General features: G+C 43.4%; 1 protein-coding gene across 4 annotated transcripts in view; it reads right to left on the minus strand.

Annotated features, from left to right (window-relative positions):
• The window catches only part of alkal1 (ALK and LTK ligand 1), a 44,654-nt gene that overhangs the window by 15,797 nt on the left and 4,909 nt on the right, over window positions 1–23,948 (minus strand). For 3 of the 4 annotated variants that reach the window (XM_060930949.1, XM_060930947.1, XM_060930948.1), the window contains exon 2: window positions 19,159–19,366. In XM_060930949.1, the coding sequence (XP_060786932.1) occupies window positions 19,159–19,354 (196 nt within the window). In that variant the 5' untranslated portion in view covers window positions 19,355–19,366. The remainder of the gene's footprint in view (window positions 1–19,158; window positions 19,367–23,948) is intronic. The other variant, XM_060930950.1, reaches the window with a different exon arrangement.

Consider the following 23,948-nt stretch of genomic DNA (forward strand, 5'->3'; position numbering starts at 1 on the left):
GTAGTGGGGATATAGTAGTGGGGATATAGTAGTGTTGATATAGTAGTGTGGGTATAGTAGTGGGGATATAGTAGTGTTGATATAGAAGTGTGGGTATAGTAGTGGGGATATAGTAGTGGGCATATAGTAGTGTGGGGATATAGTACTGTGGGTATAGTAGTGTGGGTATAGTAGTGGGGATATAGTAGTGGGGATATAGTAGTATGGATATAGTACTGTGGGTATAGTAGTGGGGATATAGTAGTGTGGGTATAGTAGTGGGGATATAGTAGTGTGGGTATAGTAGTGGGGATATAGTAGTGGGGATATAGTAGTGGGGATGGCCGTGCCAGGCTAGTAATCTCTACTACACAATGAGGCCTGCTGGTGGTCATATTTGTCTGGGTCATACAATTCTATGTGATATAGCTGACCCGACCCCGGCCCCCCATCACAGTCAGGAACGACAATGTGGCCCCCAGAGAAAAAAGTTTGGTGACCCCTGGTGTAGTGGCTGGCTGCTTTATGTCCCGGGGCTCCCTCATGCCTGTGTTACCTTCTGGCTCTCTCCTTTTAGTTATGCTGTCATAGTTAGTTGCCGGAGTCCCTGCTTGTACTCGGTGCAATATGTATACTGTTCCTACTTATTCAGGTGACATTGGGCATACCTAACCACCTGTGTTTTCTTTCTCTCCCCCCCCCCCCACCCCAAATCTGTCCCTCTGAGTTACATGGAGTCAACAGGAAATCTTTTGGTGGAGAGGGTGGAGACCTCGACTGGCTATCGTAGCTTGCAGGGAATCGGCTGTCAGACATTCTGTCGCATGTCCCAGACCCGGTGAAATGTAACTGAATTGTCTTGGCCAGCCCTAAGGGTCCCATCTGCATCTCATCATTGCTGAGGAGTGTGCTCCCATCACCCAATCAAGCATCCAGCCAGAGCAGGTCATGATATATTTTACCATATTAACATGCCATTGTTGTGTATTATGCCTGATGTCAAGACTCTCGTCTCTGCGAGCCTACCACACAGACTTAATACTTGTGTCACTTTTAGGGCATACCTAACAACCTGTGTTTTCTCCCCCCCCCCCCCCCCCCCAATCTGTCCCTCTGAGTTACATGTTGGTCCTGAGATTGAGATGCTGACCTCTTCTGCCCCTCAGACCTGCTTGATCCATCCTGGTGCCCTGTGTCTGGTTGGAGTTTTATCACATCGCTCCTGTGGAGGACGGCCCCATGAGGACAGCTGAAAGTTACACCTGCAGGATGCTCTGGATTCTTACAGTAATCCTTTTATGGCTGAGGACTACAGTTGACTTGCTAACTTTAGGACTGCAGTTGTCATGAACAGTTTTGCACTCAAGTTTCCATCAATGAAGAGTTTATAACATCAACGAAACTGACTTCATGTTAAAACTGTTAATATTATAGTCATGCTGTCTGTTGTTGCCCAAATGAGGATGGGTTCCCTTTTGAGTCTGGTTCCTCTCGAGGTTTCTTCCTCATGTTGTCTGAGGGAGTTTTTCCTTGCCACCGTCGCCACAGGCTTGCTCATTGGGGATAGATTAGGGACAAAATTAGCTCATGTTTTAAGTCGTTCAAATTCTGTAAAGCTGCTTTGCGACAATGTTTATTGTTAAAAGCGCGATACAAATAAACTTGACTTGACTTGACTTTAATGTCAACTGCCTTGGGACTATGGATGAAAATGATCACTTATGCTAACTCCGGCATATTTACATTATGTATTTTATACTATTGTTCATGAATGCGCACTGTCCCTATCAAATAAACCAATAAATAAATAAATAAATAAATAAACAAGTGTTGCCAGGTAAAACAAACCTTGCCCGGTAGCACTTATGATGAATATGAAGGAAGATATCATGAAAAAAATGATTTTGACCTTTTTAGTGACCTTGACCTTGATTTTGACCTTGTGTGTGAACATACTTGGCCAATAAACATGGTTCTGATTCTGATTCTGTCGTCCCCTGCGGCAGTGTGTGTGTGTGTGTGTGTGTGTGTTGCTGCGTTCATGTGCTATGGGAAGATGATATTTTCCAGTTGGGAAGTGGTATTTACCAGTGTGTTGTGTTCACATGCTTTTGTTGTTGTTGACAAATTAAAGATGGTGGACCAGATTCAGAATCAGGTCTGTTATTTGGCTAAAACAATTATAGATTGCCTTGTTCATCAGCTGCAGCAGGAATATGAGTTATCAAAAGTCAAAAGGTAAATAATGCTGAATATTTCCTGATCATGACAAGTAGAGATTTTCTTAACACATTGAATGCCACGCAGTTTTTGGAAATTTGGCTGTAGCCACAATGAGAGTAGCCAGTATCTAGATCATTGTTGGCGTTCTTTGGACAGCCACAGAATATTTTGTATTAGGCTATAATATACATATTATAATAATATAATATACATAACATGACTCATTTAAAAGGTGAGAGTCAGCTTTCCGTAGGTGAAAACCACTTCTTTCTTGGTTCATAAGCTAGTCCTGTACCGCTCGCCGCCATGTTGAAAAGGTTAAAGTTCATCTCATCTCGGCAACTCGTGTATCAAAAATTTTCTACGAGTTGCCCAGTGGAAAATACCACAAGAGGGGGTGTTCATGTGTGCTTTCCATGTCGGTGTTTGGTATTTACCATAATTCCCATAGCACATGAACGCACCATGTGTGTGAGCTTAAGTTCGGAGGCTTCAGTTTCGAAAACTGTAAGAGGTAAGAGTAGAATAATATAAAGTACAGACAGTGGAAGCTCAGTGGAACGCACTTTTCCTCTGTAATAAGCATAAATGTGTCTGAAAGCAATTTCTTTAGTCTAGTCCATTTGTTTATAATTTATATTTGCAGTAATAAATCAACAGAACAGGGAAGTTTTTATCAATGGGGTTTTAAAAATGGGCATGGTCAAAACGTCTTCCTCATCTCATCTCATTATCTCTAGCCGCTTTATCCTGTTCTACAGGGTCGCAGGCGAGCTGGAGCCTATCCCAGCTGACTACGGGCGAAAGGCGGGGTTCACCCTGGACAAGTCGCCAGGTCATCACAGGGCTGACACATAGACACAGACAACCATTCACACTCACATTCACACCTACGCTCAATTTAGAGTCACCAGTTAACCTAACCTGCATGTCTTTGGACTGTGGGGGAAACCGGAGCACCCGGAGGAAACCCACACGGACACGGGGAGAACATGCAAACTCTGCACAGAAAGGCCCTCGCCGGCCACGGGGCTCGAACCCGGACCTTCTTGCTGTGAGGCAACAGCGCTAACCACTACACCACCATGCCGCTCCTTCTTCCTCTGCATATGTAAACAAACCAAGAAACTATCCAATGACAGCAGTGTATGCAAATGAGGCAGGTAGTGATCCAATCAGAGTGTTTGTGGGTGGAGTATTTCCGAGGTAGTGCTCCTGCAGTCTAAGCACAGAGCTTTTTTTTTTTTTTAACCTTTTTGGTCACTGTGACATTGACTTTGGCCAGATGACCCCCAAAATGTTAGAGGTTCTATTTGAGACCAATGCCCATCTGTCCTGAAAGTTTCATGAAGATTGGTCCAGCCATTTTCCCATAACATCATTTACAAACAAACAAACAAACATACAAACAAACAAACAAGTGTTGCCAGGTAAAACAAACCTCGCCCGATAGCACTTATGAATATGAAGGAAGATATCGCAAAAAAACAATTTTGACCTTTTTGGTGACCTTGACCTTGATTTTGCCCTTGTGTGTGAACATACTTGGCCAATAAACATGGTTCTGATTCTGATTCTCTGCTGCTGTCAGCAAATCAGAACACACTGTACTGCATGACTGTTACACTCTTACATTCTTACAGCGTAATGACATATGGCTACCTCCTCTATATCAGGCAGTAGCCACAAAAACTTTGACCTTGACTGGATGACCCCCAAAATGTTGGAGGTTCTATTTGAGACCAATGCCCATCTATCCTGAAAGTTTCATGAAGATTGGTCCAGCCGTTTTCCCGTAACATGGTTTAAAAACAAACAAACAAACAAACAAACCCCACCAAAAACAATACCTCACCCCCTGGTGGACTCCGTTCTGGGTAAGGTAATAAATAAATAAATAAAAGAAAAGAATGAATGAATGAAAGAAACCCATTCTAGCATGACAATGATGATGCTCCTGTGCACAAAGTGAGCTCCATGAAAACATGGTGTGTGAAGGTTGGTGTAGAAGAACTCAAGTGTCCTGCACAGAGCCCTGACTGAACTCAACCCCACTGAACACCTTTGGGATGAACTGAAACTGGAGCTTCTTCAATCTCAACATCAGAACATCAGATCTCAATAATGCTCTTGTAGCTGAACTGAATGAACCCAAATTGCTACAGCCATGCTCCAAAATCTAGGTGAAAGCCTTCACAGAAGAGAAGAGAAGAGAAGAGAAGAGAAGAGAAGAGAAGAGAAGAGAAGAGAAGAGAAGAGAAGAGTGGAGGTTATTAGAACAGCACTACGGTATTCGTGGCTGTCACGCTCTGCCCTGGACATCCGCTCCTGAGCTTGCGGATCTTCCACGTCAGCTCTGATCCGGATCCGGAACAGGAATTCCATCCTGGCTGCTTCCCTGTTCAGCGAGTGCTCACCTGCATTCACTTCCTGATCATCACTGCTGCCTTTTTAAATGCTGTTCTCAGCCACAGACAGGCCGGAACGTCTCGTATGTAGACTCTAGTGGTTTTTTGCCTTGAGAGTTTTTTCATGTTTTTTTCCCTCGTGTTTTTCATGTCTTTGCCTGCCTCGTTTTTCAAGTCAAGTTTCATGTTTTCTTTTTATATCTGGACTGTTTTCGTTATTGTTTCTTAATCAAGTTTTGTTTACATTTTTGCCATGCCTTTTTCTGGATTAAACCCACTATGCTTCTTGGATTACTGTTTGTGTGCATGTTCTGCTTTTGGGTCCTAATTCACCACACCTCCAGCAACCCTAACACTGGGCTGCCAACTCTCACGCAATGAGCGTGAGACACACGCATTTGATTGTCTTCACATGCTCACACGCCATACCTCCGATTTCTCACACTAGAAAAAAATCTAGTTTATCTCTCTGATCTAGGCTACCCATTGCGTCGCGCCAACCACTTGCGATCGATCAATTACGGTACGCCTTACGCACGGCTAAACAGGCAGAGAGGTGTTCCCTTCTGTATACACTCCCCTATGGTAGGTGGCGCATCTAATGATGCTGCACTCGCCGGAAGTTGGATAATTGCCTACCGTCAATTTAGAGGAAGAGGAGAGAGAAGAAGGTATCCGAGTTGAAGACGGGTGTCTCAGACAGGTTTGTCCATATGCACGCCAATGTGTGGTGTTACTGGCGTAATTATGAACTTATATAAAGTTTCTTAATCGTTTTAGCCTATAAGTGTTGAGAGAATATTTAATACCATATCGAGAGCTGTGTACTAGGCATGCTAAATCATTATAGGCCTCCTGCCGTGCCACAGCCTCTATCTTCCCCAACAAGCAGCATGGGAGAGCACCTCCTTAGCACATGTTTATTAAGGTGCATTTTTAGTTTGTTTACTGTATGTTATCATACTTTATGACTTTATTTGAAGCCGTACTGGAAATGTTGTAAAATAAAGCAAGTAAGAGATAATATTACAAATGCAAGAAGAGCCATTAGCCACCATACCTATTGTTTATTTACAGGGTATTTATTTTTAATTATTTATGATGTATGTAATTGCTCAGTTAAATTAAATAAAGCATGGTCACCTGTAATATCAAAGAACTTGAACTTGTGAATAATTAAAAAAAAAAGACAGAGAACAATATACTGAGGAGACAGGGTTTCAAAGAGGGCAAGACAGGTAGAGAATATTTGTCAGATAACAGGCCCTGACGAATGCTCTATTACTAATAAGAAACATAGATAAGAAATAAATTAATAAGAAATATATTAATATAGCTTATTTAAGTATGACCAAAATTTTTAAGCCCAACTTTGTGTGCACAGTCCCACCTATGGCAAAGGTTCAGCTTTTTGTGTTTCAATATTGTTCAAACTTAATCATTTTAATGTTTCTTGTAGCACATGCACATTTTGCTTACTGTTTAAGCATTTTATTTGTTCTTTTGCTGTTGATATTTTCCCCATGCCAATCTTCTGCTGAACCCAGTGGTGGGGAAAGCCCTTAAATGCATAATGAATAGTCAGTGAGGGACAATCTTATTTTTGCAACAGTTATTAAAAACTTAACATTTAGTTTCAATTCAGAAGGTGTTTAGGCTTAGCTGATGAAATATTTTCAAACATGAACTTGCCTTTAAATCTGAAACACAGGTCTATAGGGCTACAGGAACATTGGCAGTCATCTGTAGTTTTCTAGTGTGGGGGCTTTTAAGCCAAAACTTGGTGCTTTTGTTGGCCACAAGCTGAAGGCCTGGCAAGTCAAGGTGTGTAAGAATGTAGGTATGGCACAGCAGGCCACTCCAAAAATCCACCAGAATGCAGGAACATCTACTAAATCCAAAATCTCAACACTCCCCCCCCTTCATTGGCCATCTCCAGCTGGACGACCCACAAACAAAACACCAGAATGCAGGGGGACAAGTGAATATCAAACTGAATACAAAATTCCCACTTATTGCGTGGTGTGCGGAAAAATTTTGCCGTCGACCCCCCCCCAAAAAAATCTCTCACTCCAAGGAATTTTGAAAAGTTGGCATCCCTGCCTAACAGTACGTTCTGACCAGCATGGATCCAGCAGAATTTGTCCATCTGAGAACAGCCATCCAACAACAAGGGACTCTCCTCGGGACCCATCAACAAGACCTATGACAAGTCAATCAGAACCTCGCCACCTTGTCTGACTCAAACAACCTCCTCACCACGCAGATGCAGCATTATCAAGCCATGCCTACCCCTGCCCAGCTGTCTCCGACTCCAGCTTCTGCCACCGCCTTTCTCCGTGAGCCAAGACTCCCAGCGCCTCAACCCTATGATGGAGAACCAGGTACTTGCAGATCTTTCTTATCTCAATGCTCATTAATCCTACAGCTGCAGCCTTTGGCCTTCCCCTCAGAATGCTCCCGGGTAGCATATACCATCACGCTCCTCACCAGCAAGGCCAGGGAGTGGGGAACAGTGGTCTGGGACACTGATGCACATTTCTGCTCCAACTTCAAAGATTTCTTTGATGAGGCGAACGTTCGACCGTTCTTTGTCCAGCCAGGAGGCAGCTAGAGAACTCATGGAGCTGTGGCAGGGGTCCTGGTCTACCTCAGACTACGCCATCGAGTTCCAGACATTGGCGGCATCATGCGGTTGGAACGAGACTGCCCAGGTCGACGCGTTCCTGCATGGCTTGTCTGATGCCATTAAGGACGAGCTGGTATTGCGGGAACTGCTGTCGGATCTCTTCAGCCTCATGGACCTCGCCAACTGTATCAACACCCATATCCAGCAATGGAGGAGAGAGAAGACTCGCTCCAGCTTCACCTCCTCTCCATCTCCCGCCTCGTCCGTCGAACCCATGCAGGTAGACCGGGTTCGAGTGTCAGCTGAAGAACGACAGCGCCGGCGGAGCACGGGGGCCTGCTTCTACTGCGGTCAGCTGGGACACATCTGCCAAGCCTGCCCGTTAAAAGGACGAGCCCACCAGTGAATCAAGGGACCCTGGTGGGCAATGCTCAAAACCAGCCCCCCGATCGACTGTTACTCCCTGTCATCATCATCCTCGACAACCAGCATCACCTCCAGGCCCTCGTCGACTCAGGGGCGGACAGGAACCTGATCTGTTCTGCCACCACCAAGCATCTGGGAATCCTGCTACTCGCTCTCGACGTTCCTCTCACCGTCCTGACACTCAATGGCACCGGCTTGACCACCATCACCCACCTCACCGCCCTGCTCACCCTGAGGATCTCCGGTAATCATTCAGAAACCATCAAACTTCACGTCATGAACGACCCCCATGCACCCATCATTTTAGGATTACCTTGGTTAATGCAGCATAACCCCCACCTAAACTGGGCCAACAACTCCATCTTAGGCTGGAGCCAGTCCTGCCTAGCTTCCTGCCTGAACTCCGCTCTGCCTCCCACCAAGCCACAGCAGCCTTCAGCCAGTGAGTTTCTTGACCACTCTCACGTGCCTCCGGAATACCTGGACCTAAAGCTTGTCTTCAGTAAGACCCGAGCAGTGTCCCTCCCTCCTCACAGACCCTATGACTGTGGAATTGACCTCTTGCCCGGGACGGCGCCACCCAAAGGACGACTCTATTCTCTCTCTCCCGTCGAAAGGCAAGCCATTGAGAAGTACATTTCCGAGTCCTTGGCAGCTGGGATCATCCACTCTTCCTCCTCCCCAGCATGGGCAGGATTCTTCTTCATGGAGAAAAAAGACAAGTCGCTCCACCCCTGCATTGATTATCGAGGTCTCAACACCATCACGGTCAAGAACCGCTACCCACTACTGCTCATGACCACAGCCTTTGAACTACTCCAGGGAGCCAAGGTATTTACCAAGCTGGATCTACGTAATGCTTAGCATCTCATCAGGATCAGGGAGGGAGACGAGTGGAAGATGGCCTTTAACACCGCCATGGGTCACTACGAGTACCTCGTAGTCCCCTTCGGCCTGACCAATGCTCCCACAGTCTTCCAGGCACTCGTGAATGACGTCTTAAGGGAATATCTCAACATCTTTGTTTTCGTGTACCTGGATGACATCCTGATCTTATCCCGCTCCCTGGAAGAACATCTGGGTCACGTCTGGCAGGTCCTCCAGTGCCTGTTAGAGAATAAGCTGTTTGTCAAGGTGGAAAAAAGTGAGTTCCACCAGAGCTCCGTCTTGTTTCTGGGGCTCATCATCTCCCCAGCAAGGATCCAGATGGACCCCCTCAAGCTTGAGGCAGTCGCTGACTGGCCCACCCCATCCTCACAGCGAGAGCTCCAGAGTTTCCTAGGATTCGCTCATTTCTACAGGCGCTTCATCCGCGACTTCGGCACAGTGGCCGGACCTCTCACGGCATTGACCTCGATCAAGAGCCCGTTCAAGTGGGGGGAGGAAGCAGAGAAAGCCTTCTCCATGCTCAAACGCAAGTTCACCAGAGCACCCATCCTCACCATACCTGACCCAGCCAAGCAGTTCATTGTGGAGGTCGACGCTTCCGAGTCCGGGGTCGGAGCTGTTCTCTCCCAGAGTGCCAATGACAACAAGGTCCACCCCTGCTCCTTCTTCTCTCGCTGGCTGTCCCCTGCTGAGCGGAACTATGACATCGGCGACAGAGAGCTGTTGGCTGTCAAGCTGGCCTTGGAGGAGTGGAGACACTGGCTCGAGGGGTCGGATATCCCCTTCATTGTCTGGACCAACCACAAAAATCTAGAATACCTCAAGTCTGTCAAATGTCTCAACTCACATCAAGCCCGATGGTCTCTCTTCTTCTCCCGATTCTGGTTCACGCTGTCCTACCGCCCAGGCTCCAAGAATGGCAAACCTGACACCCTGTCCAGGATATTCTCTTCCTGCCAGGAGGAATCTAGAATGCCCGAAACCATCCTCCCTCCATGCTGTCTGGTGGGGACCATCCTACTTGAGGTAGAGACGTTAGTGCAGAAGGCCCTGGAGCAGGACCCTGGGGCTGGTAACTCTAGCAACATGTAATCATCTGTTTCTTCCCTGTTCTGTGCAAACTCAGGTGCTGCAGTGGGGTCATGGCTCCAAGTTGGCTTGTCACCCGGGAGCTGCTCAAACCCTGGCACTCATTCAACAATGCTTCTGGTGGCCATCGATCAAGGAAGATGTCCAGGGGTTCGTGGCAGCCTGTGACATGTGTGCCCAGAATAAGACAGCCAATTGACCCCCTGGCGGCTTGCTGAGACCCCTCCTGACTCCTCGTCGACCCTGGTCACACATCGCCCTGGACTTCATCACAGGACTCCCCAACTCAGGTGGCAACACATGCATTCTCACAGTCATTGACTGTTTCTCTAAGTCAGTCGACTTCATCTCTCTGCCCAAGCTTCCCACAGCTAAAGAAACTGCTGAACTACTCATCCTCCACATCTTCTGCATACACAGACTCCCCTCTGACATTGTCTCCGACCGGGGTCCTCAATTCACTACACAGTTCTGGAGGGCCTTCTGCAAACTCATTGGGGCCACTGTAGTCTCTCATCAGGATTCCACCCTCAAACCAATGGCCAGGCGGAATGGGCAAATCAAGACTTGGAAGTGGCACTCAGGTGCATGGCGTCCAGGAATGCCAGTTCTTGGAGTAAGTACCTACCTTGAGTTGAATATGCTCACAACACTCTGCCTTCATCCGCCACAGGTCTCTCACCCTTCCAATGCTCCCTAGGCTACCAACCACCACTCTTTCCCAACCAAGAAGAGGAGATTGCCGTACCCTCAGCCCAGACCTTCATACGACGCTGCACGAGGACATGGGCATTGGCCCATAGAAGACTCCTATGCTCCACCCTAGCATCCAAGAGGCAGGCCGACAAATGCTGCTCTAAGGCACCCACCTATCGGGTGGGGCAGCGAGTCATGCTCTCCATGTGCCATCTGCCTCTCAGAACCATCTCCCACAAGCTGGCTCCCAGATATGTAGGACCTTTCCTTATCAGTAAGGTAATCAATCCATGTTCCATCAAACTGGCATTACCACTCACCATGCGACACATTCACCCCACGTTCCGCATATCACAGTTGAAACCTCTGGTCTCCAGTTCTTTGTCCATCCATCCAAGTTCCAACTCCTTCAACACAACAAGAATGAAGACCTTAAACTCCTTCACACTTTACCATCTGGAAGGGCATTCTCAGGTAAGGAGTGTGTTAAAGATCTTGGATTCTATTTCAATCAAAGTCTCAGCTGGAGAGCTCATATCAATATTAAGGTAGTTGAAGCCAGCAAAAAAGCCAGTTAGGTCTTGAGAACCTTCTCACATCGGGACAAGGACACAATGATGTCCTTATACAAGTCATATGTAAGGTCCATTGCAGAGTATTGCTGTGCACTCTGGTCGCCGCATCTTCAATGTGATATCATCAAGACAGAGCATACAAAGATCTTTCACACAAAAAAAATCAACTGTCTTCGAACTATGAACTATTGGAATAGACTTAAGGCTCTCAACCTCTATTCCTGACAAAGGCGCCGTGAGCGATACACCATCATCTTGATCTGGAAGATCCAGAACAATCTGGTACCCAATTGTGTCAATAATGAATTCAATGAATCTGTTAGAAGATGAACAACATGTATCAGACCTCTTGTGTACAGCAGTGTTAACATGATGATATTCAACTCTTTTTCATCGATCGCACCAGCTCACTACAATGTGGTGCCAGCAAACATCAAGTCAATCCCTACCCTGATAAGGTTCAAGACAGAACTTGATAAGTGGCTCAGATCATTCCCTGACACTCCACCTACACCCGGGTACCTTGGAGTGAATAGGAACTCATTGTTGGAGTGGGTTGGTAGCAAGTGTTAATAGCTGCTACCATGGGAATCGGCGGTGGAGATATGAGATACGTTTGACCTGAGTGATCAAGCTCAAAGGTATCCAAGGCAAGGCAAAGAGGAATAAATCTGGAATGCGATGTTCAACAACAACAACAACAACGACATATGGGTGTGATGGTCGGGGGTGCACAAACTTTACATACATGTATATTCCAGTGGCAAGACACTTCATTGAAATATCCATTGGTTTCACGACAGTTTCAGAAGCACTCTGAAACTTAAGCGCTATAGAAATAAACTTGACTTGACTTGACACTCTGCTTAAACAGCTCACATGACTTTTGTCCAAAATGTTCTAGGTTCTATTATTATTATTACTATTGTTTTTTTTTTCCTAGAATACTCCTCACACTCAGAGCTTCCTGTCTTTAGGAGATTATTTCTCCCAAACCAAAGCAGCTACTAATTATAGCCTCCTGCAGGCGCGGCGATTCCTCACCCTGTATTATGAATGAATTTGAGACGCAGGGTTAATTCACAGCACGGTTTATGAACACAAAGCGCTCACATGGCAGCTTAACTCAGTTTCTCTCTGACAGTAAACAGGAAATAGTGGCTCATTAGGGACATTACATGCAACATTAGATCGGGTTCAGTGACATTATGGACAGCTCTTTGTACATTTTCCTCCATGCGAGTCGTATACCAGAACCTCGGTGATGTGTGTGTGTGTGTGTGTGTGTGTAGATATTCTGATCCAGCATGTGAAGACTGGCGAGACTCAAGCGAAAAGCTGTTTGTAATTGTAATTAAAAGTCTAAAGTACAAAGGAAGAAAAATATTTAAAAGGAATCCAAGTGAGCAAGTGCAGATGTTAGGAGGGAGCAATTACTTCTTTCATTCCAAAGAAAATTTACAGGGTATATAATGAAATGTGACTCTCAAAGACCCCACACATGAAGTCTATTGGGACTTGTTTTTATTTACATCATATCACAGTACCAAAGCATCGGAAAATTCAAATAAGTAAGAAGTAAAACACTGCACTGTGAGTTCAGAGCTTTGACCTCAGACTGTTACAAGCACCGACACTGAAGACTCTTTAAATTACATGGCTCTTATTAGAAAACGTCATTAAATCGATGATTCGACAGTTTTTTAAAACCTGTTCATCCATGTCCTTTTACTTTATACAGTATAGACACTCCTCATCCGCTTTAATAGGAACTTGGTGTTGAGTCTAAGATTCCTGTTCTTGCTGCAGAAGTGGAAGCCAGTGTGTTCTTCTGTTTTCTGTTGCATGCTGAGATGCTTTTCTGCTCACCACAGTTGTAAAGAGTGATTATCTGAGTTACTATATCCTTCCAGGCAAAAAATCTGGAACCTCAAACCAATCTGTCCATTTCCCTCTGACCCTCTCTTATCAGCAAGGTGTTTGTTTTGCTTCCACTCAACTCAATGTTTTTAGCTCATGTGTCCATAAGGTCTGTCGTCCGTTGTCCACAATTCAGTGAAATCGTATCTATGTCCGTCTCAGAAACTGGTCTCTCATTTGGGACATTATGGTCAAAAAATAAATTTTCAAATTTTACTATTTTTTTTTGCATTTACCAAACACTCAATGCTTCTTTTGTCATGTTTAATAAGAATAAAGAGAGTATCTTGCTTTATCTGGCCTCCACTGTGGAAATTTTTTTTTGATTACAATTCAAATGCTTTTGTAAAATTGATTTACATATAAAATAACTACATCATGAAGAATTAAAGCCCCTCCTTCACAGATGAGTGAAAATATTGAATACATTTCCTCTTTTTGATCGCTTGGGTTAAAAATGCCAAGTTATGATGACTGAATTGATTATTCACTTAAATATGAATAATGTGATACATTTTGGGGATTTGATATGGCGAAATAGGACATAATGGAAAAATCAAGAACACACCGGAAAGATGAGAATAACGGCGGTGGTAAAAGAACAGCGACTGTACCGGCTGAAGGTCGCGCAGGTCTCTGCTGCGGCGCGCGAGCAACGGGACATCACTACCGCACCGGACAGAGTGGGGGCGGGGCAAAATGACTGGCCGTAGATTCTATCAAAAGTTCGATCTAAATTGACCGTGGTTGCAAAATATTGGCCAAAAATACGCAAACACTACGAAATATGAAAGTAAGATGAAAAAGAAACATTCTATTGCCTTATACTGCAAGACTAAAACAAAATAAAACTGTCAAAACTCACCTTTTCAGTGATAACGTCCGAACAGATCACCCGCGTAACAGAAAGACCGCAAATGGAAGCACGATCAACTTCTAACTGTTGGAGTGGAAAATTCCATTCGACACATGCAAATTGTTAACGTGTGTCCTTCCCCGCACACAAACAACACGCTACGGTAAAAAATAGACCACGACTCATTTTATAGCTCAGAAATTCATACAAGACCAGCTACCATCGTAACATATTCTGTAAGAAACATATTCTATTCCTAACTTTCAGGTTTTGTTTTAAAAAACAAAATCGCAGATTTATAACTAAATGTTTATATAGCGTAGTGATTTTAAGTTACTACTTTTGGTGAGGTCGTGACCTCGACCCTGAGGCTTTCCGTTTAGATCAAAACACACGATTGTATTGGTTTTGGGTTTGAGGAAAATGGAGTTACAATGGTGATCAAATATTTTGCATGATGTTTAATTACGGTTATGATTATTCTGTGAGCGCACCAATCCTTAGGTGTATAAAGTTACAACTTAAAATACAATTAGTGATAACTGTAGACTTTTCAGTGGACTACAGCCTTTTTAAGGGAATGTGATGTAGTCAACCATTTATCATCTCCCAGATCAAGCCGCCATTTTTCCACAAATTTGCAGAATTTTTGCCAAATTCTGAATAGAGTATTTGCATCAAAGATTTAGTTTTATCTGTATTATTTCTTTCATCATTCTATTTCAAATTAAAACCAACATCACCATTCAAAACCGTACAGTTTATTGACCGTAAGTATATTTAGTGGGGTACTCCCACAGTACCCAGTTTCTGAGACAGACCCATCTCCTCTGTCGATTCTCCATGGATTTCCGTTCCGATTGTTTTGTTTGAAAGAACTCATCACTCCTCATAAAACTTGGTCGTTGTTTTGTCGAACTTTTTGCTAATGAGTTACTAATTAGACCAAATGAACGAATTTTCCAGGCTTCTCACTAGAATTGTATCTCCTCTCTGATTTCTTCTCATCTGATTCCAGTTCTGATTGATATTTTGGGTCGATCTTCCCATGAGGAACAAAACTTGGTCAATTGTTTACTGATTTTCCTGTTGGAAACAATTTGTTGACAACTTTGTTTATTTTCAGTTAAATCGTGTTTCCTCCGTTAGTTCTCAATGGATTTCAGTTCTGATTGTTTTATTTGCACAAACCTTCTGCACAACACTCGGTTATTGTATTATCAATTTTCTGTGAACAACTTAGTCATTAGGTCACTTAACACGTTTCCTTCTGACGAGAATTGTATCTAGTCTCTCATTTATCATGCGATTTCAGTTCTGATTGATGTTTTGGGTCGATCTTCTCTCGAGGAACAAAATTGAGTCCTTTGTTGATGTTCCTGTTGTAAACAGTGTGTTGTGGAGTTTGGTCCTCTCTTGCATTGTCACATTTCAGTTCTGTTTGATGTTTTGGTTGTCATGGTTGTTTTGATGGCAGGCTGGAAGAGCAACTATGTCCTTGATGTTCTGGTTTGTTTCTGGCACCATTCTATGTAAACTCTAGAGATTGTTGTGTGTGTAAACACCAGGAGATCAGCAGTTTCTGAAATACTCAAACCTCATACTCATCTGGCGCAAACCAACAGCCATGCCACAGTGAAAGAAAGTCAAACTTCACTGTAAGATCACAATTTTTCCCATTCTGTGAATGTGAGTGTGAATGGTTGTCTGTGTCTATGTGTCAGCCCTGTGATGACCTGGCGACTTGTCCAGGGTGAACCCCGCCTTTTGCCCGTAGTCAGCTGGGATAGGCTCCAGCTCGCCTGCGACCCTGTAGAAGGATAAAGCGGCTACAGATAATGGATGGATGGATGGATGGATGGATGGATGTTTGAACATTGTGAACATCCATCCATCCACTCTTGATTTGTATTTGTATGTTTTGTTGCATTGTGCTGCTCTCAAGGGATTGGCTGATTAGAGAACTGCATAAAACAGCTTCAGGTGGATGTAGGGGTGTTCCTAATAAAGTGGCTGGCAGGTGTATACTTTATAATGTGTTAAATAAGAGCATGTTTTTTAAATCTGTCTAATATTAGTGTTAGATTATGTGGTGTATCCAATCTTTTTGCTTTTTCATTTTTTCTCCTTATGATGACCTTCTTGCCTTCTCTCAGAGTCATTGATTCATGTTTAATGCAGTCCAATTACTACTCATAGACTTCTTGAGTGATATCACACACACACACACACACACACACACACACACACACACACACACACACAGGGACTCTACATCTGGATCACAGTTTAAAAGTCACATATGGTATCCCTTTTCCACAAGTCGACACAGTTCCCTGAGGTCTTAATGACATGCCTGTAACGCACTTTGGTCGAAATACCACAAGGATAAAACCCCACAACCTCTTTCTCATGCTACCTAAACAGCCCTGTTCACGTCTGATTTGTGCGCCTGTTCTTTTAAATGATAATGAGCCACTGCTCACCCCACCCCTTCCTCTACAGGCTAATCAGATAGCACTTTCATCGTTCGCAAAGCCAGTTCACAAGCCACGAGTGGAGATATTCAGATGAGGGGGTGGGATTATTCTAATGAGCTCCACTTGTGAGATTGAAAGAGGAAGAATGTCTTGCTCATGTTTTCTGAAACATGCAGAACAAAAGAAACTGACTGGGTTGTCTTTTATTTCAGAGTTTGTAGGTTGGTCAGGTCCAGATACCAAAATATATATATATTTTTTTTGGGGGGGGGGCTTTTTTCACCTTTATTGGATAGGACAGTATAGAGACAGGACAGGAAATGAGTGGGAGAGAGAGACAGATCAGGAAACGACCTCGGGTCGGAATCGAACCCGGGTCCCCGGATTTATGGTATGGAGCCTTAGCCACCTGAGCCACGACGCCCCCATAGATACCAAAATATACTGAAAAAGTGCACTTTTTATAATATGTTGTCTTTAATGGTTGGCAGTGTGACACTCTGCGCTCAAACTCTGAGCCAAATGTCGCTAAAACAGCTAGCGAACTTCCTTCTTTAGCGTAAGGAGTGTAAACACTCGATTACACAAATCACCGTCATCTGTAACACTAAATATAGCCTGGGTTTTAAAGGTAAGGTTTCCTTTACTACAGATACAGTGTCGCTAATATGGCTAACAAATATGTTAACACCAGTTTAGCTTTGCGTATGCTACATTTGGTTTGAAAAATTTCCAATAATAGCCTCTTAACATGGCGGCACGGTGGTGTAGTGGTTAGCGCTGTCACCTCACAGCAAGAAGGTCCGGGTTCGAGCCCTGTGGCCGGTGAGGGCCTTTCTGTGCGGAGTTTGCATGTTCTCCCCGTGTCTGCGTGGGTTTCCTCCGGGTGCTCCGGTTTCGCCCAAAGACATGCAGGTTAGGTTAACTGGTGACTCTAAATTGACCGTAGGTGTGAATGTGAGTGTGAATGGTTGTCTGTGTCTATGTGTCAGCCCTGTGATGACCTGGTGACTTGTCCAGGGTGTACCCCGCCTGTCGCCCATAGTCAGCTGGGATAGGCTCCAGCATGCCGGCGACCCTGTAGAACAGGATAAAGCGGCTAGCGATGATGAGATGAGCCTCTTAACATAGATGTAACATGCAACCCCAATTCCAAAAAAGTTGGGACAAAGTACAAATTGTAAATAAAAACGGAATGCAATAATTTACAAATCTCAAAAACTGATATTGTATTCACAATAGAACATAGACAATGTAGAAAGTGAGACATTTTGAAATTTCATGCCAAATATTGGCTCATTTGAAATTTCATGACAGCAACACATCTCAAAAAAGTTGGGACAGGGGCAATAAGAGGCTGGAAAAGTTAAAGGTACAAAAAAGGAACAGCTGGAGGACCAAATTGCAACTCATTAGGTCAATTGGCAATAGGTCATTAACATGACTGGGTATAAAAAGAGCATCTTGGAGTGGCAGCGGCTCTCAGAAGTAAAGATGGGAAGAGGATCACCAATCCCCCTAATTCTGCGCCGACAAATAGTGGAGCAATATCAGAAAGGAGTTCGACAGTGTAAAATTGCAAAGAGTTTGAACATATCATCATCTACAGTGCATAATATCATCAAAAGATTCAGAGAATCTGGAAGAATCTCTGTGCGTAAGGGTCAAGGCCGGAAAACCATACTGGGTGCCCGTGATCTTCGGGCCCTTAGACGGCACTGCATCACATACAGGCATGCTTCTGTCTTGGAAATCACAAAATGGGCTCAGGAAAATTTCCAGAGAACATTATCTGTGAACACAATTCACCGTGCCATCCGCCGTTGCCAGCTAAAACTCTATAGTTCAAAGAAGAAGCCGTATCTAAACATGATCCAGAAGCGCAGACGTCTTCTCTGGGCCAAGGCTCATTTAAAATGGACTGTGGCAAAGTGGAAAACTGTTCTGTGGTCAGACGAATCAAAATTTGAAGTTCTTTATGGAAATCAGGGACGCCGTGTCATTCGGACTAAAGAGGGGAAGGACGACCCAAGTTGTTATCAGCGCTCAGTTCAGAAGCCTGCATCTCTGATGGTATGGGGTTGCATTAGTGCGTGTGGCATGGGCAGCTTACACATCTGGAAAGACACCATCAATGCTGAAAGGTATATCCAGGTTCTAGAGCAACATATGCTCCCACCCAGACGACGTCTCTTTCAGGGAAGACCTTGCATTTTCCAACATGACAATGCCAAACCACATACTGCATCAATTACAGCATCATGGCTGCGTAGAAGAAGGGTCCGGGTACTGAACTGGCCAGCCTGCAGTCCAGATCTTTCACCCATAGAAAACATTTGGCGCATCATAAAACGGAAGATACGACAAAAAAGACCTAAGACAGTTGAGCAACTAGAATCCTACATTCGACAAGAATGGGTTAACATTCCTATCCCTAAACTTGAGCAACTTGTCTCCTCAGTCCCCAGACGTTTACAGACTGTTGTAAAGAGAAAAGGGGATGTCTCACAGTGGGAAACATGGCCTTGTCCCAAATTTTTGAGACGTGTTGTTGTCATGAAATTTAAAATCACCTAATTTTTCTCTTTAAATGATACATTTTCTCAGTTTAAACATTTGATATGTCATCTATGTTCTATTCTGAATAAAATATGGAATTTTGAAACTACCACATCATTGCATTCTGTTTTTATTTACAATTTGTACTTTGTCCCAACTTTTTTGGAATTGGGGTTGTATGTGCATTATTTAACCCTGTACAAGTACAACGTCTCGTGGCTGATCACAAGCGACTTGATTCAGATTCACTTTGGTGAAGTTGGTGATTAGAGCAGAAACTCGAAGTGGATGATCTGTGATTGTCAGAGCAGGTTAATGATGAACTCATGTGAAGCTGCATCTACATTCAGAGATCATGCTACAATATTCACACTGACATGAAACAACAGGAAGAATATTTATATCATCATCATCATCATCACCAGCTCACCTATGGGCCAGTGCTGGGGGGATTTTTCCCGCGTGTTGAGCTTTTCCCGCTTGCTGTCCCTGATCACACGCAGCAGCAGGTCCAGCAGAGTTTGCTTGTCCCCGTGCATCGCTTCTCTGCTGTCCATGCACTGGCTGGAGGTGATGAGCAAAAGAATTACACTCAACAATATGTGCCATCTCTTCTCAGCCTGCATGGCTTTTTCAGCCTGATAAACAAACACACAACACACACACACACACACACACACACACACACACACACACACACACACACACACAGAGGAAATCCAGTCAAGACACGTTCATACAGAAAGCCCTGACAACCTGACAGCATTTGATCCCTAGACATTTTATTAAGATCAATAACAGCAATAACCCAATAAATATATCAGGGTTAAATGCTGTATTAATGAACGAGACATTTGACATAAAAGCCAGGAGACACAAGTCTTGACGCAAAGCCATCGAAAAATTGAAGCTTATACGGTTTTGCAGTGTGTGGCAGTTGAGGAAACACTTCAATGCACACAGGTAAGACCTGGAATTGCAACAGATTCAGGAATTCAGACCTGCTTTTGTGTGTGTGTGTTTTAAATATAATTTTCGGTATTTTAAAAAGAAATTGAATGTTTAATCAATAAAATAGAAATAAAATCAGCTTAGATTTAAAAGAACAAATAAAAATGTACTGTATGAAATCTTATGCAATGCACACACGACTGTATAAAGATTAATTAATCAATTAATCAATTAATTAACTGGTCTCTAAACAAAGACGGGGCGAGGTTCCGGTTATCGACGACCTTTGATCCTCTGCTCCAATCACATAAAGTCACGTGCCAGAAGCAGAGGGTCATTCCTTGACAAGGACTGGAGTAAGCCAGTCGAAAATTCGGGCAAGTCCGAGTCCTTATGTGTTGGAACAAAAGTTTAGTCTCGATAATGTCGTTTACCAACACAGATGAGTCCACACGCGAATGGTTGATCGGTAGTCAATCAATTAGTTAATTGTTTAATTACTTAATTAACTGATTTTTGACCAATCAATCAACTCCTTAATTAATAATGCATGGTTGTGCCAGCCGATTGTTTTCTGTCTGGTGAAAAAATTTACAATTTTCTGATCAATGACAATTTCTTTTTTTAACTTTTGGTCATTGAGCCACCTTTGGACTTAATACATAATGCTGTGTATACTGTAAATATTTTATATGTTAATTAATTTTTAGCTCTTAATATTTTAGTGTTTCTGGTAGCACGGTGGTGTAGTGGTTAGCGCTGTCGCCTCACAGCAAGAAGGTCCGGGTTCGAGCCCCGTGGCCGGCGAGGGCCTTTCTGTGTGGAGTTTGCATGTTCTCCCCGTGTCCGCGTGGGTTTCCTCTGGGTGCTCCGGTTTCCCCCACAGTCCAAAGACATGCAGGTTAGGTTAACTGGTGACTCTAAATTGACCGTAGGTGTGAATGTGAGTGTGAATGGTTGTCTGTGTCTATGTGTCAGCCCTGTGATGACCTGGCGACTTGTCCAGGGTGTACCCCGCCTTTCGCCCGTAGTCAGCTGGGATAGGATCCAGCTCGCCTGCGACCCTGTAGAAGGATAAAGCGGCTAGAGATAATGGACGGATGGATTTTAGTGTTTCTGTTTCATACTTAATACCTAATTTATCCCACAGTATTGATAAATTAACTATTAATATTAACATACTGGTGTTAAATGACTGTATTAATTTTGTGTCTGTACCGTGTTAAATGATCACCTGCACTGTTCAACTATTCAGTCTTCAGTTTTAACACATACACTATTAAATTAACATGAACATGTGCTCAATTAATGATTGTCATATCTCTGAACGAGCTACATGTATTATTATCACTATAATTATTAATTTTAGTGAAACTACTTAAAGGTTCCCAACTGCAGAGTTGAATTCTGGGTAAAATGTTTGGAGTTTTGAGATGTTTCACTGCCCCCCCACACACCGTGTATCCTGTGTGTGAATGTTTTGCCGAGATAAAAAGCGTCCCACGTTTTACGATTCCAGAGATTGCCAAAGCAAGCAAGTGAGTAAGAATATCACATCATGTGACCACCGTGGGGCGTGTTTGAGCTACTTTTAACCAAAGCAATTTGGCGTGGACGAACATGGCGGACTCGGCTCTCCCTCCAGTGAAAAAGAAAAGGAAAACCTGCCTAGTGAGTGCAACTGCAAGATAGAGCGAGGTTAGATGGATGACGTGTAATTTTTCTGGACAGATAACTAAATCATTCTAGCGAGCGCTTAGCTATCTTAGCCCTAGAGTGCATGAGCTCGACTGCATGGTAGCGAGTCGATGATGGAGTTCTACACCTAATGGTTTGATCTTACAGATAAAGATGTTCCAGACATCCTCCACACCAAGCTCACCCAGCTCACTGTGCCCTCCTCCACCTGTCAGTGGATTACAAACTTCCTGACTGACAGGAAGCAGCAGGTGAGGATGGGGAGCTTCATATCCAGCACTCGGACTGTCAGCACTGGCGCCCCCCAAGAGTGTGTGCTCTCCCCACTGCTCTTCTCCCTTTATACCAACGACTGCACCTCAAGAGACCCGTCTGTTAAACTCCTGAAATTTGCAGACGATACAACGGTCATCGGCCTCATCTGGGACAGTGACAAGTCTGCATACAGACGGGAGGTTGAACGGCTGGTCTGGTGGTGCGGTCAGAACAATCTGGAGCTGAACACGCTCAAAACTGTGGAGATGACAGTGGACTTTAGGAGGAGCCCCCCCCTCTGCTGCCCATCACCATCACCAACAACACTGTGACTGCCGTTGAAAGCTTCAGGTTTCTGGGTTCCACAATCTCTCAGGACTTGAAGTGGGAGACAAACAAAATATACAAACAAAATATAGCACTATCATCAAAAAGGCTCAGCAGAGGTTGTACTTTCTGCGCCAGCTCAGGAAGCTCAACCTGCCTAAGGAGCTGCTGACACAATTCTACTCTGCCATCATTCAGTCTGTTCTTTGCTCTTCCATCACTGTTTGGTTTGGATCGGTCACCAAACAGGACAAGAACAGACTGCAATGGACAATAAGGTCTGCAGAGAAAATTATTGGTGTCAACCTGCCCTCCATCCAAGACTTATACTTGTCCAGAGTCAGGAAACGGGCAGGTAACATCTCTGCGGACCCATCACACCCTGGTCACAATCTGTTTAATCTTCTCCCCTCAGGGAGGTGATATAGATCACTGTATGCAAAAACAACCAGACACAAGAACAGTTTCTTCCCTCAGGCTGTTTCTGTGATGAACAGCTAAAATCCACATTCATATATCAGTAATATCACTTGCAATATCTGCACACTCATACTGTCATTCTGTGCTCAGTTACTTATATATATATATATATATATATATATATATATATATATATATATATATATATATATATATATATATATATATATATAGCACCAAAAGGGAAATCCTTTCTGTGATGAACAGCTAAAATCCTGATTCATATATCAGTAATATCACTTGTAAAATATCTGAACACTTATACCGTCATCCTGTGCACACTGTATACTTTATATTTATTTAACTATTCCATACTTGACTTACCTGGATTACTTTGCACTATGTACCTATTTTTGTTGTTGTTGTTTGCTTGTTTGTTTGTTTTGTGTATACGCTTTTATATCTGTTTTGTACTATGAGAGCTAAGTGAACCGGAGTCAAATTCCTCGTGTGTGTCCACACACCTGGCAATAAAAGTGATTCTGATTCTGAAGAAACAAGAACACAAAAGCAGGAACAGAGAAAAGATATAAATATTCGTCTTTTGTTGCACGGATCTATTCGTGAATGTCAACCACAAGTTACACAAATCCCTGCGACTCAAAACTCTTCGAGGTCGATGTCGATGCAGAGTCACGATGTTTTCTTGGAGGCGTCGCCATCTTGGTGTGGCACAGTTCCATAGTTATGCTAATTAGTTAAAGCTCCTCCCTCGCATTCGGCTGTTTTCCTGTTTCCGTAGAGCTGTATTGTTTACCTCAAGAGGTAGGAAGACGGTCTCAAAACGGAGAAAAGCGACCCTCAGGATGATCATCAAAATGATCACATCTCTTTCATCCACATGATATTGTTCTCACGGGACAGAGGAAAATGACATGCACAATAAAATTTTTTTGAAAATTTCAGATGACTTTGCAGTCAGCACCTTTAACCTTAAAATAAATAAGTGAAGTAAGATAACATATAAAGTATTTGTTTTGATTAAACAACATCAGTGTCGACATAAATTCTATTTTGGCATTAAATTATCACTTCTAGTGTCTTTCATTAACTTTTACAGTGTTTACATTAACATCTACACTATTTAAAGATCTTCAGTGAACATTAACAACATTCACTTAACACATTACATACTTTATTAAATTAACAACAAATTGTCTTGATTTAACACTGAACATGTCTATAAATTAACTTTTGCCAAGAAATAATCACTTTGCGTCTTTGCTTAAATTTTACAGTGTTAAATTAAACACCGAGCATTGTTAAATATCTTCACTAAACAATTAAGTGTCCAATTAACACATACCGTAACAGACAGCATTACATTAACATCAATTTGTATTGATTTCACATCATACAGTGTCTATAAATGAACTTTTGGCATGAGCTGGTCCCTTTTTCTGTGTTACAGAGCTAAACTAACACCTACTGTACACTGTTTAAGGATCTTCAATAAACACTTGACACATACAGTATTCAATTAACACACACGTGTGTGTTATTTTAAGA

The sequence above is a fragment of the Neoarius graeffei genome, chromosome 10, assembly GCF_027579695.1.
Source record: "Neoarius graeffei isolate fNeoGra1 chromosome 10, fNeoGra1.pri, whole genome shotgun sequence".
In the NCBI taxonomy this organism is placed as follows: Eukaryota; Metazoa; Chordata; class Actinopteri; order Siluriformes; family Ariidae; genus Neoarius; species Neoarius graeffei.